We start from the raw sequence: 11,092 nt of genomic DNA, 5'->3' as shown, positions 1-11,092 counted from the left end.
GGATTGACTTACAAAAGGCAGTCAGTTTTTCAGGTTGAGAGATCAGGTGGCCGGCCGGTATGGTGTCAGATTGGAAAAAGAGGTTACTACGGGTTGGTGTCCTCATTCTGTCTTGGCAGAAAATGTCAAACAGAAAATGCTAAGAACCAGTTTTTACAAGCCAAAATAAGCAATGGCCCCTTAAGTAGTCACCTTCAGGAGTTACTGTAGGTTACAGCCCCACCATCAGATGCCTGCAGGTTTGTTTTTCTGTAATCACCCTACATGTGTTATCAAAAATATTTAAAGAATTATTTTCCTGATTTCACCACGGGTAATACAGGTATGGAAGGCAGATGTGTGCTAGTGTACGGTGTGCTGAAGCCGCAGATTTTAAAGCTTGTTTATTTGGTCTCAGTGCCAGTCTTTCTCTTGCAGTGCTTCGTCTGCTATCTATCATCCACCCTGATATGATACGACAGACAGCTGGTCCATCTGATTTGAAAACACCACTGCACAATACCCGCTGTGTGTTCTTCGTGGATGTCGAGTGGTCTTACGTGAGCCCACCTGCTGCTGCAAACTAATGAATTTACTAAGCTGGGAGTCCTCGCCCTCACCCTCACCAGGCCCAAACCAAGCTTGCCCTCCCCCGCCCCTCTCCGAGGGTCAGAATGTAGAGGTCGTGGCAGACTGCCTGGTCGCCATGGGGGGGGCTGATGCCCTGGTTTCCATGGCCCATTTCCAGGGCACATGCAGACACTGCTCCTTAGATTCTGCAAACAGCAAGACCTGGGGGGGGGGGGGCAGGACAAGCCTAGAAATGAGACTGAAGCATCCTGGGAAATGCAAACCACAGGAAGGGATACTGTACATACACACATGCATGCAAGCACACACTCAATACGCAAACATACACATATTTACGAAAGCACATGCTCAACACACACATACACATATGCATTCACATAAGACAAAGACTTTAGCAAAGAAGCAGTCGCGGTGCAAGACTTTTTGAAATCGAGCCACAGGCAGGAAATTTGCGAGTCAAACTGCAGAAGTTGTAGGTTACCATTCAAAAGGTGCATAGAGAGCACTGCAGGCTGCCTGTAGCCTGAGCTGCTGTGCTTCGACCCTGACCCAGCGTGCACAGCCAACTTCCTCTTCCCAGTACCCCAACAATGAGCCATGACATCATTAGAAACTGGTTGCCCTGGAAACCTGGCCAAACTGTTGCTAGGAGACCTCTTAAATGGCACTCCAGTTTCTAGGGGGAATGAAGGCAGGGTTTTTTGTGTGAGCGTGTCTGTGTGTTGGAAGGTTAGAGTAAATAAATGTGCCATTGGCAGGGTGTGCGACATCTATTTGTTGTCAGAAACAAACAGAGGGTTTTTGTGCAGGGAAGCAGGGCAGGAATCTCTCCCTCACAAGAAGACAGACACAGAAATGGGAGACCTTTCGTCTGCACCCTGCGTTAGGCGAGTCCGTGTGCTGTGGGGCTTCTGTGTCAGGGCTTTGTGTTTGATGATGTGAGAGACTGTATCTGCGGGCGCTATTAGCTAAGGGGGTCCACTGTGTTAACCAAGCTAGGCGACTGTCTGTGCACTGTGTTAGCAAACCTGGAAGACTGTGTCTCTTCACTGTGTTAGCAAAGCTGGGAGACTGTGTCTCTTCACTGTGTTAGCAAAGCTGGGAGACTGTGTCTCTTCACTGTGTTAGCAAACCTGGAAGACTGTGTCTCTTCACTGTGTTAGCAAAGCTGGGAGACTGTGTCTCTTCACTGTGTTAGCAAACCTGGAAGACTGTGTCTCTTCACTGTGTTAGCAAAGCTGGGAGACTGTGTCTCTTCACTGTGTTAGCAAAGCTGGGAGACTGTGTCTCTTCACTGTGTTAGCAAAGCTGGGAGACTGTGTCTCTTCACTGTGTTAGCAAAGCTGGGAGACTGTGTCTCTTCACTGTGTTAGCAAAGCTGGGAAACTGTGTCTCTTCACTGTGTTAGCAAAGCTGGGATACTGTGTCGGATCAGTATGTTAGCCGAAACCATGTAAACCTACCAAATCTACTTGGAAGTCACTCTAGATAAGAGCATATGCTAAATTAATGCAGTAATAATAATAATAATAACAATAATAATCATAATAACAATAATAATCATAATAACAATAATAATAATAATAATAATAATAATAATAATAATAATAATAATGTAGAAGTCATGTTAGATTAGACCCTCAGTAAGCATGCAGTGTGGCAGCTCCTGCAGTGCCTTCTGGGTAGTGATTGTGAGCGGGCGCTGGGCGTCCTGGCGGCAGAAGAAGCGTTTGTTTTCGGGGGGACGGGGAGCGCCACGTGCGCCCGGCCTGCCGCCCGCCCGCGCCGGAGCAGCAGAGGTCAGGGGCCCCCGGCGAGCGGGGCGGCAAAGTCAACACATTCCCCGAATTCCTCCCCTGCCCCGGGAGGCGAAAATGTCAGCCGCTCCACGGGACGCTCTGAGGTGCCTCTGTCTCAATCCGCCCCCCCCCCCCTCCTCCGTCAGTGACCTCGCTCTCATGCGCTCCACACCTCCCCCCCCATCCTCCTCCTCCTTCCTCCCCCCCTCCCTCCTCCTCCTCCTCCTCACCAGCCGGGTGACTCTGCATTTCGCTGGCACCGCGCTTTCCACAGAGAGCGCCTTTGTTCCGCTCCGGCGGCAGGCCCGCCCCGGGTCCGCCCCGCCCCACCACTCTCCCGGCCCGCCGGCCCCGCGCTCGCGCCGTCTCAGCTGAGCTTCCCTCAACGCCTCGACTGTAGAAGCATCGCTCCAATCAAGCCCTGCGGTGCCGGCGCCAGCGGCCCGGGCCGACCCGACACAACGCTAATTATTCTAGCGTGCCCGACGGGGAGCGCTCCCGAAACTGGTGAACTGGGGTGGAAACATTTCGTGGATGCCTATGTTAACGTAGGTAGGTAACGCCTTCCACGGGAAACACCGAATCCCAGAACTCTTTGAGGTTGAAGTAAAAAAAAAAAAAAAGGAAAATGTTTTTGAATACCCTACTGCATTTTGGAAGGCCCCTTTCGTAACTGCGTGCCAACGCATGCCAGCTCCTTCTCAGAGCTACAGGTTTTATGGGACAGCAGCGAGCAAACAGATCCCTAAATGCGCTGCACCCCTTTCCATTGACCAAGGGCCAGAGCCAGAAGGCTCAGAATGGAAAGGCTGGAATCTTATCGTTGTCATGGAAACTGTTTGCATTTCCCAGCATGCTTGATTCTTGGAGATGGGGGGGGGGGGGGTGTTGGAGCTCAGGTTTTCGTTGACTTAGTGAAAGTCATTATGGGTACACTTCAGTTGGAAAGAGTAAGAGGGAGGAAACTTTGTCCATCCACAAAGAGGATACAGGGTTCCAGGAAAACGTTTCATTCACTGGAAAAGCAAGAGTACAATCTGCAATTTGCTAGCCTGAAGAAAAATAACAGGCAGAAATTGTACTGTAACATGAAAAAATTCTTACAAATAAAAATAAAATAGAAGGTTTCTGCTTTATACATTTCTGTCATAAGAAACATTTTCAAAACTGTACATCAAGCTCTTTACAAAGCACTTGGGACTTTCTGTTACAGTCTGCAGACTACATACACACTACTCACAAACAGAACACACACCTCAACACACTTCTCACACACAGAACACACACCTCAACACACTACTCACACACAGAACACACACCTCAACACGCTACTCACAAACAGAACACACACCTCAACACGCTACTCACACACAGAACACACACCACAACACACTACTCACACACAGAACACACACCTCAACACGCTACTCACACACAGAACACACATCTCAACACACTACTCACATTACATACATACTGCTCATTCGCAGTGCTGCAGGACACACACACACACACACACACACACACACAAGCTGTCAGATACATGCCTGCTCACTCCCCATCTAGCTGTCTCCATCTCTCTCTCTCTCTCTCTCCCTCCCTCTCTCTCTCTCTCTCTCTCTCCCTCCCTCTCTCTCTCTCTCTCTCCCTCCCTCTCTCTCTCTCTCTCTATCTCCGTCTTGCTCTCTCTCAGTCTCGCCCTATTTCCACCTCACACTCTCTAAGGCACACACACACTCGCACACTGCTCCTCTCCAAAGGAACAGCAGCATTAAGAGTCCAGGGTGTGCGGACGGCAGCTTCAGAATGTGTGCGTGAAAGAGAGAGTAGCCAGTGAGTCCTCTGTCCGAAGGGTTGGGCTCTGCCCTCCACAGGCCAGCACCTGGTGCTCTGCCCTCCACAGGCCAGCACCTGGTGCTCTGCCCTCCGCAGGCCAGCACCTGGTGCTCTGCCCTCCGCAGGCCAGCACCTGGTGCTCTGCCCTCCGCAGGCCAGCACCTGGTGCTCTGCCTCATTTTCGGCCCCGCCTGGGAGGCCCGGACTCAGTCCATATCCATGTGGCACGGGTTGGTCCCCCGCGCCTGCGCTGTCCTGTACACCTTCAGGAAGTCCGCGTAGCGCGGGGCGCACCCCAGCCACGCCTCCCCGAAACGTATCGTCCCGGTCAGGAGGAACTCCTCGCCCTCGGCGTGGCCCCGCGCGAAATTCGCCCCGCACCGCGGAGGCGTCTTCACCTGCCCGGTCCAGCGCCGCGCCCGGCCGCCGCCCGCCGCAAACACGCGGCTCTTCTCCCTGTACAGCCAGCTCAGCGTCACGGCAACGGACGACTGCCCCGCCCCCTCCTCCGCCCCCCGGACACTGCCTCTGGCCACTGGAGAGCGAGAGAGAGAGAGAGAGAGAGAGAGAGAGAGAGAGAGACAGAGACAGAGAAACAGAGGGAGGGGGGGAAAGAGAGAGAGAGAAAGAGAGAAAGAAAGGAAGAGAGAACAGGCAGAGACAGAGGGGTAAACTTTTTTTTCTTTAAACATCAGAAAGGTTTCACTGATCAATACTGATGAGAACGGAAAGCTTTGAGATTGTTTTGCATCATTGACAGTAGGGCTTGTGGGAATTACTAAATGCAAAAAAAACACCTTTGAGGTGCACTTTGTTAGATCAGGACACGCCCACTTCTCCCACTTCCTGCTTTTAGAGTTTATGATATTAATAAATGCTGAAAGTGAGTACATATGGATGCAAAAGTGAAGACACGGGGCGCAGCTCACCGAAATCGCTGGTGCAGACAGCCATGAGGACCTCCTCATCACTGCAGGGCTGGCAGGGGGGGCCTGCGGGTGGGAGAGGGGAGATTCAGGCTCACGCTAGGCCTGTACAGAGATGGGCCTGGCTCGGCAGAGCCCTCTCTCCCAGGCTCCAGGCCCTCTGGCACCGCCCCGAGCCCGCGATGGGCCCTAGCACGGGGGCGGGGTCTGCCAGGCTGCATGTGCCTCACGAGCGACATGAAACACAACCCCGCAAACTCTACCCCGCCCCGCCCCGCCCGCAAGAAAAACTACCCAGCTTGGACCAGAATCACTTCAGAGAGAGATGGGAAAAGAAAGGGAAGGAGTGAGGGAGGGCGGATGGAAGGAGAAATAGGGAGACGGAGGGAGGAAGGCAAAGAGAGAGAGAGAGAGAGAGAGAGACTGTTACATCTGGAGTGATTTGCACACATTCCACTCAAAGGGAGAGACACAGAACTGCAGGCCCAGTGGGGCAGGATCGTGGTGCAGAGGGTTATAAACAGGAGTAGAGGGATGAGCGGCTCGGCTCACAGGACCAGCCTCCGTGAGCAAGAGCACAGCCGCACGAAGGAGAAAGCTGGGCTCACGGCCCCAACCGCGGAAGAGATCCAACAGCCGTCGGATTTGGCTTTTTAAAAAAATAAAAAAAAACCTCACTTCGACTGTAACACTGAGCCCCGCTCATCATTTGCTGACACACGATCCCTGGCTTTAAAAAAACGAAAGAAAAAAAACAGCAGATGTGATAAATTTGATGTCAGTCATATTGAGCTTTGGCAGGGGAGGATGAAGACTCCCGCATATTCAGTGGACTGGAAGCCATGTGGTTTGGCCGCCGTCTCGCAGAGTGAAGGAAGTGCTTTTTCAGATGGGAACGTCTGGCACAGGGGGGCCAGAGGAGCACATGGCGAGCATCTCCCAGAGTCACACGGCCAGCGGTGCTGCGGCTCGTTCCAACCTCCGCTTCTTTTTGCCTTCAGTTCTGCTTCCTGCTTCCTCACCCTGATACCCTCAGCGCTGCTCAGTGATGGTGCGGTCAAGTGGCAAAGCTAAGCCAATCGCAGCGCCTCGTTACAGACAGCTGCACCTTCCGCAGCACACGTGAGTCGGTGATTGACAGGACTGTGTGGCTCCGCCTAGGCTGCCACTCACCTTACCCAGCCTAACAGAGAAGGAGGAACACTGGAGGCATCTCTGAAAGGAGGTCTCCGTCCCCAAATTTTATCCCTCTCTCCTTCTCTCCATCTCCCTCCCAATCACGGCTTCTCTTTTCCTGCCTCTCTTCCCATCTCACTGCATCATGTTGCTCTCCTTTCCCTCTCTCCTTCTTACCTTTTTTTTCTCCACTTCCCCAAAAAATTGAAAAAAAATGTGCTGCACCATTTCACTCCAAACTTAACTCAAGTCCACATTTAAGGAAGAGCTCGTTTACATGAGTGGAGAGTCTTGGTTCAGGTGTGTTGTCTTGTAGGTCTCTTTTTCAGGCACATCAGGTATATCTGTGTATATCTACAGTATCTACGTGTTAATCAAGGATGGACAGGGACTGGCAAAGTCGTACCACTTAGTTGGACGACTGTGAAGTGACAGCCGGAAGCACAGATTTTGGAGCACAGACTCTCCCAAACTGACAGAGGGTGTCGCAGCTATGAGACTGGTTCTGAGAACAGAATTGCGTATTGAAAATTGTGAGAGAGGAGAAAAACCAGGAATACAGATTGATTAAATAAAAACCAAAATGGGGGGAAAAAAAAATAAATAAAAAATCCCACCTGTGGATGGACCTTGCTGGGCACTGACCAGCTCGTACTGGAAGGCAGTGATCTTTCGGCTGATGTCGCGGTAGGGGATGGCCTCGATGAACAGCGCCCCCTCCTGGATGCCGAAGCAGTGCACCTGGCCCAGGGCCTGCTGGGCCTCGGTGAGCAGCAGCCGGAGCCGGCTGGCTCTGTCCAGGTAGACGTTGGAGCCGCGCGACCCGACCGCGGGCTTGATGCACACGGTCAGGCGCCGGGCGGCCGGGGACGCCGTGTTGGGGCGCAGGTTGACGATGATGGCGCCCGTGGGGTACAGCCACTCCAGGGAGCCCTGGGAGCAGCGCAGGTACACCTGCTCCACGTCCCGCGCGTGGGCCTCGTGCGTCAGGCCGCTGAGGGGCAGAGAGACGGCCATGCGTTCGTTAATTTTTAAAAAAAATATTTCACTGTTTTTTTAAAAATAATTCCCCCCCCCCCCCCCCCAAAGCCACACCAGCAAAGTTTTTCTCCCCAATTTAGTGTCAGCAGTTACGATTCCGGAGCCACCACTGTGCCAACACTGCCCTCACCTGGGGAGAGTGTCATCCCAAGTCCTCAGATGCACCTGACTGTGCGAGCCGGTTACTATTTTACCCCCCTACTGGTCCAATGTAGTATTGCAGGAGGGGTACCATTGATTGCCAGAGAAGTGTGTTTCTCAGTGACTCAAAAAATGGTCGCCTGTGGGCACGTGGCACGTTGTTCTTGGGAGGAACTAATGTCACCTGAGGGACTCTGGCCTACTTAAGCCAAAGTCTATCCTTGGCAGGCGGAGGCTAATTACCTCACCCCAACTGTTGAGTTCCAGTCATAGGACCTGTGAGTGCAGGGCCTGGCTTGCTCATTTGGAAATCTGAAAGCAGGTATCCGTCCACCACTCTGAAGAACTACAATAACCAGCAAACATCAAAGCTGATGTCTTCTCACTGATAAAGATGAGCATTAAGGAAACAGATTCTAAACAGAGCCAAAGTGACTCATCGTCGCAAACAAAGCAATGATATTGTCCTGATCTCACTTCAGCTGAATTCTGCCGTGGAATTCCACACATGGTTTCAGATGAAAAGCAAACAAGATATTCAGGCAGGGGTATGAAGTTCATTCAGTTCAGACAGATTCATTCAGCAACACTGGAAAATTAAAGTCATGCAATTTTAATCTTCCCAAGCGAATGCAAAACAAGAGGGTGCACACCCAATGACATCAGAAGGTGCTAGCTTACGGTGGTGAGCTTATTAAAAAGAAACATAAAGCTGCACGCTTTTTATTCTCCAAAATATAATTTAGTTACCAAACATTTACCAATGTTGCGGAACAAAGTTTCACAACATTTGATGTTTAAAATCGACAATTAAACTGGACTGCTACCCATGGGACAATATTTATAGGCATGTTAAATTCATCATACTGCCTGGCAGTTTTAATGGATGAGATGGAATGGTGCTTTTTTTTGCCAGCCAAGGCTAAAAATACTTTAAAGAGAATGGATCTGGGCAAAACGGACAAAATGTGTGGGCTTTGAGATTCTGCTGTTGACGAAGAGGTGTTAATTAAGGTAACTGCTGAACCTGATCTGCTGCTGGTTTGTGACCAAGTGGAATCTCGTGCCAACAGGAAACCTTTTTTTTTTTTCTTGGAGCAGCAGCAGCAGAGCGGAAAGAATGCGATTAATATCCTCCCGGGCAAGGTGCAAAACCCCAGACGCGCGAGCCTGGCTGCATGACCTGTCACGTGCGCTCATGATCAAGCGAATCTCAACAGACAAACACGGACAGTTTTATTGTGGCTTTCCAAGAACTTTTCACCCTCTGAAAATAGTACTAAGATTGGCAATGTTGCCATCACGAGACTAGGTCGATTTGAATAAAAACCGACACACGCACAGCCTCCAATCACAGCAACACCAGGAGAGAAACAGTTGCTGCATGCCTGCTTCTACTCCTTATACCACATGTCTCGTCAAATCAGTAGAATCTATATCTGAAAAGAGAAATCCCTTCGTATGGCATTCGATACTACAACGTTAAAGGCTTTAAAGTCTCTGAATGGAAAACAGTAGGAATTTTTTTTATAGAGAAACATTTGCCTTCCATCGAACGAGGCGCACCACAATTAGTCACAATTTTCTCCTCTTGCAACAGCATGATACTGCAGATGCACCCCCACATTAGCCAACAGGCATGGGCTCACCAAGTACAGCCTTTTATTGGGTTGTTTTTATTAGGTTTTAAAAATAGTTGTTGGTGAGCAATTGCAAACGTTTAACTGAAACCCAGGCTAATGGACACCAGATTATTGGTTCAGGAGTCAGGGAGTCAGGACTGATTTTTTAAAACTCACTGTCTTAAGTAGGAAAACATTTCAACCAATTCCATAAGGAGCGGTTTGCACATTTGGCATTCAGCCTCCAAAACACATTCAGATATTTTTCAGTTAACCGGTACTTGCGGGGGGGGGGAATCTTGATCTTACAGGCTTTCTCCTTGCCCTCTCAATTCCTTTGTGCAAACAGGACTGTTGACGGAGTTAAATGTCTTTTATTTTAGAAACATTCGTTTTAGCAGACGCGACCGCATAATTTTATTGCACAGCGTTTGTTCAACGCGCGCAGTTAGGCTCTCTCTTTCACCGACTTGAACAGGACAAAGTTGCTTTTGTAGTTGCCAGCTACTCCAACGTTGGAACTTAAATATACTACCACCTGTAATAACTGTTAAAGTACATGTCACATTTACAATCGGAATTTTCTGTTGGAAACAGCATTATGACACAGAAAGATGAAATCCATAGCCTAACTCCTCAACTCGCCATTTATTTTGTGAACTACATAACGAATTAACTGCTTGTAAATTTTTACACAGTTGTAGAACTGTAAATTTATTTTTAAATTAATTCTTTCAGATATATAACACAAACAGAAAATAACTGGGGAACGACCAGACAGAGACATTTGATTTACACTGAAGAAAATAAAACCCTACGCATGAGAAAATTAAACACCAGGGCCATTTTTTTTTTACAGTTTGCTGTCATTGACAGGGGTGAATGGATTCCTGAACCAAGAGGGAGTGTTTAATAATCGGCCAATAGCAGATACCGTAACAGGTGCTCAGGTTGTCCGCTGGGACAGGTTGTGTTCTGCTTTCGCCTCACCAACCATGTAACTTTAAAAAATATTATTCGTGCGCGCTGGTAAAACTGACTCACTAAAAAGTAGTCCATACTACGGCTTTTAAACATCCTCGATTCCATAAAGTGAGACGTAGCCCACTTCGTTTAGAACTTAGCAGAACAGGCATGTTTAAAAGACCCAGAGCAACGAAAGCCGACGACAGAATTCGAGCAGAAAGATCAGAGATTCTGAACGACAACGGAGAAGTGCATCTCGCCCTGTACACTTCTTACTGGTGGATAAACAGCACAGAGAGTACAGTCAAAAACATTAAATCACGCGCACCTTCCTTTCCAGCTGCACTGGTCACTGGAATACTGAGAACTGGTTGTCCGGCAGAGCAGCAACATCGCTACCAAGTACGTCAAAAGCGGCGAGAGCAAGTCTGTCCCATCGCTACTCCACGCCTTCATCGCAATCGTGTTCGTTCGTCCTCAAGTATAAAATAAATCCAGCGCGATCACTTCAGCTACATGGTACCTGCGCTTCAAGCGCGCGGATCATCCTTTTTCTCCAACGCCGTGTCTTTGCCCTCGCGGGGATCGCCTTGCCGGATCTGCCCTCTCGTGCCCAAGTCTGGCGCAGCGTGCCTGTGGAGCAACTTCACTGAGCAGCTACTTTACTCCAACTTCATTCACGTCACCGCCCCTCCAGCTGACCGCGCCGTGCTGTGCGCTCCAGGCCACGCCTGCTTACTAGTCAGGCTATCACAAAGTGAATATTCCCTGAATTATCTTTTATTAAACAGAAATTTAATATTAATCTGTCAATCACATGCAACGCGATTAAATGGTTCTCTCTTCGTGTCTGAATAAATTACGAAGTTGAAGAATGTGTCTGTTCTCATTGAAATTTTTACTTTTTTTCAACTTCAGAATTTATGACTACTGAATTGTATTCTACTTCGCTACCACAATTAATAATCATATTTATCTTAGTTATTGCGCAAACCTACACTCTTCTTGAGTCCCA

General features: G+C 49.4%; 1 protein-coding gene across 2 annotated transcripts; it reads right to left on the bottom strand.

Annotated features, from left to right (window-relative positions):
* Positions 1-3,482: 3,482 nt before the first annotated feature.
* LOC135242990 (meteorin-like protein) lies at positions 3,483-10,813 on the bottom strand. Of its 2 annotated transcripts, none has more exons than XM_064314392.1 (5): positions 10,406-10,813; positions 6,925-7,301; positions 5,135-5,197; positions 4,368-4,740; positions 3,483-4,280 (listed from the first exon to the last, which is right to left on the bottom strand). In XM_064314392.1, the coding sequence occupies exons 1-4, from the start codon at positions 10,531-10,533 to the stop codon at positions 4,412-4,414; spliced, it is 897 nt and encodes a 298-aa protein (XP_064170462.1). In that variant the 5' UTR covers positions 10,534-10,813; the 3' UTR covers positions 3,483-4,280; positions 4,368-4,411. The 2 variants fall into 2 exon arrangements, with proteins under 2 accessions (XP_064170462.1, XP_064170461.1); XM_064314391.1 differs by having other exon boundaries at positions 3,483-4,251; positions 10,406-10,810.
* Positions 10,814-11,092: the final 279 nt, after the last annotated feature.

The sequence above is a fragment of the Anguilla rostrata genome, chromosome 17, assembly GCF_018555375.3.
Source record: "Anguilla rostrata isolate EN2019 chromosome 17, ASM1855537v3, whole genome shotgun sequence".
Lineage (NCBI taxonomy): Eukaryota > Metazoa > Chordata > Actinopteri > Anguilliformes > Anguillidae > Anguilla > Anguilla rostrata.
The sequence above is the reverse complement of the archived record's forward strand: the minus strand, read 5'-3'. Positions and strand labels throughout refer to the sequence as shown.

Excerpts from the sequence above, each read along its gene's own strand:
- LOC135242990 (XM_064314392.1), bottom strand. The coding sequence starts at position 10,533 with ATGAAGGCGTGGAGTAGCGATGGGACAGACTTGCTCTCGCCGCTTTTG. Across the intron at positions 7,302-10,405 it reads CAGTGCAGCTGGAAAGGAAG|CGGCCTGACGCACGAGGCCC; the intron begins GTGCGCGTGATT and ends TCTGCCCCTCAG. Across the intron at positions 5,198-6,924 it reads CCAGCAAGGTCCATCCACAG|GCCCCCCCTGCCAGCCCTGC; the intron begins GTGGGATTTTTT and ends TCCCACCCGCAG.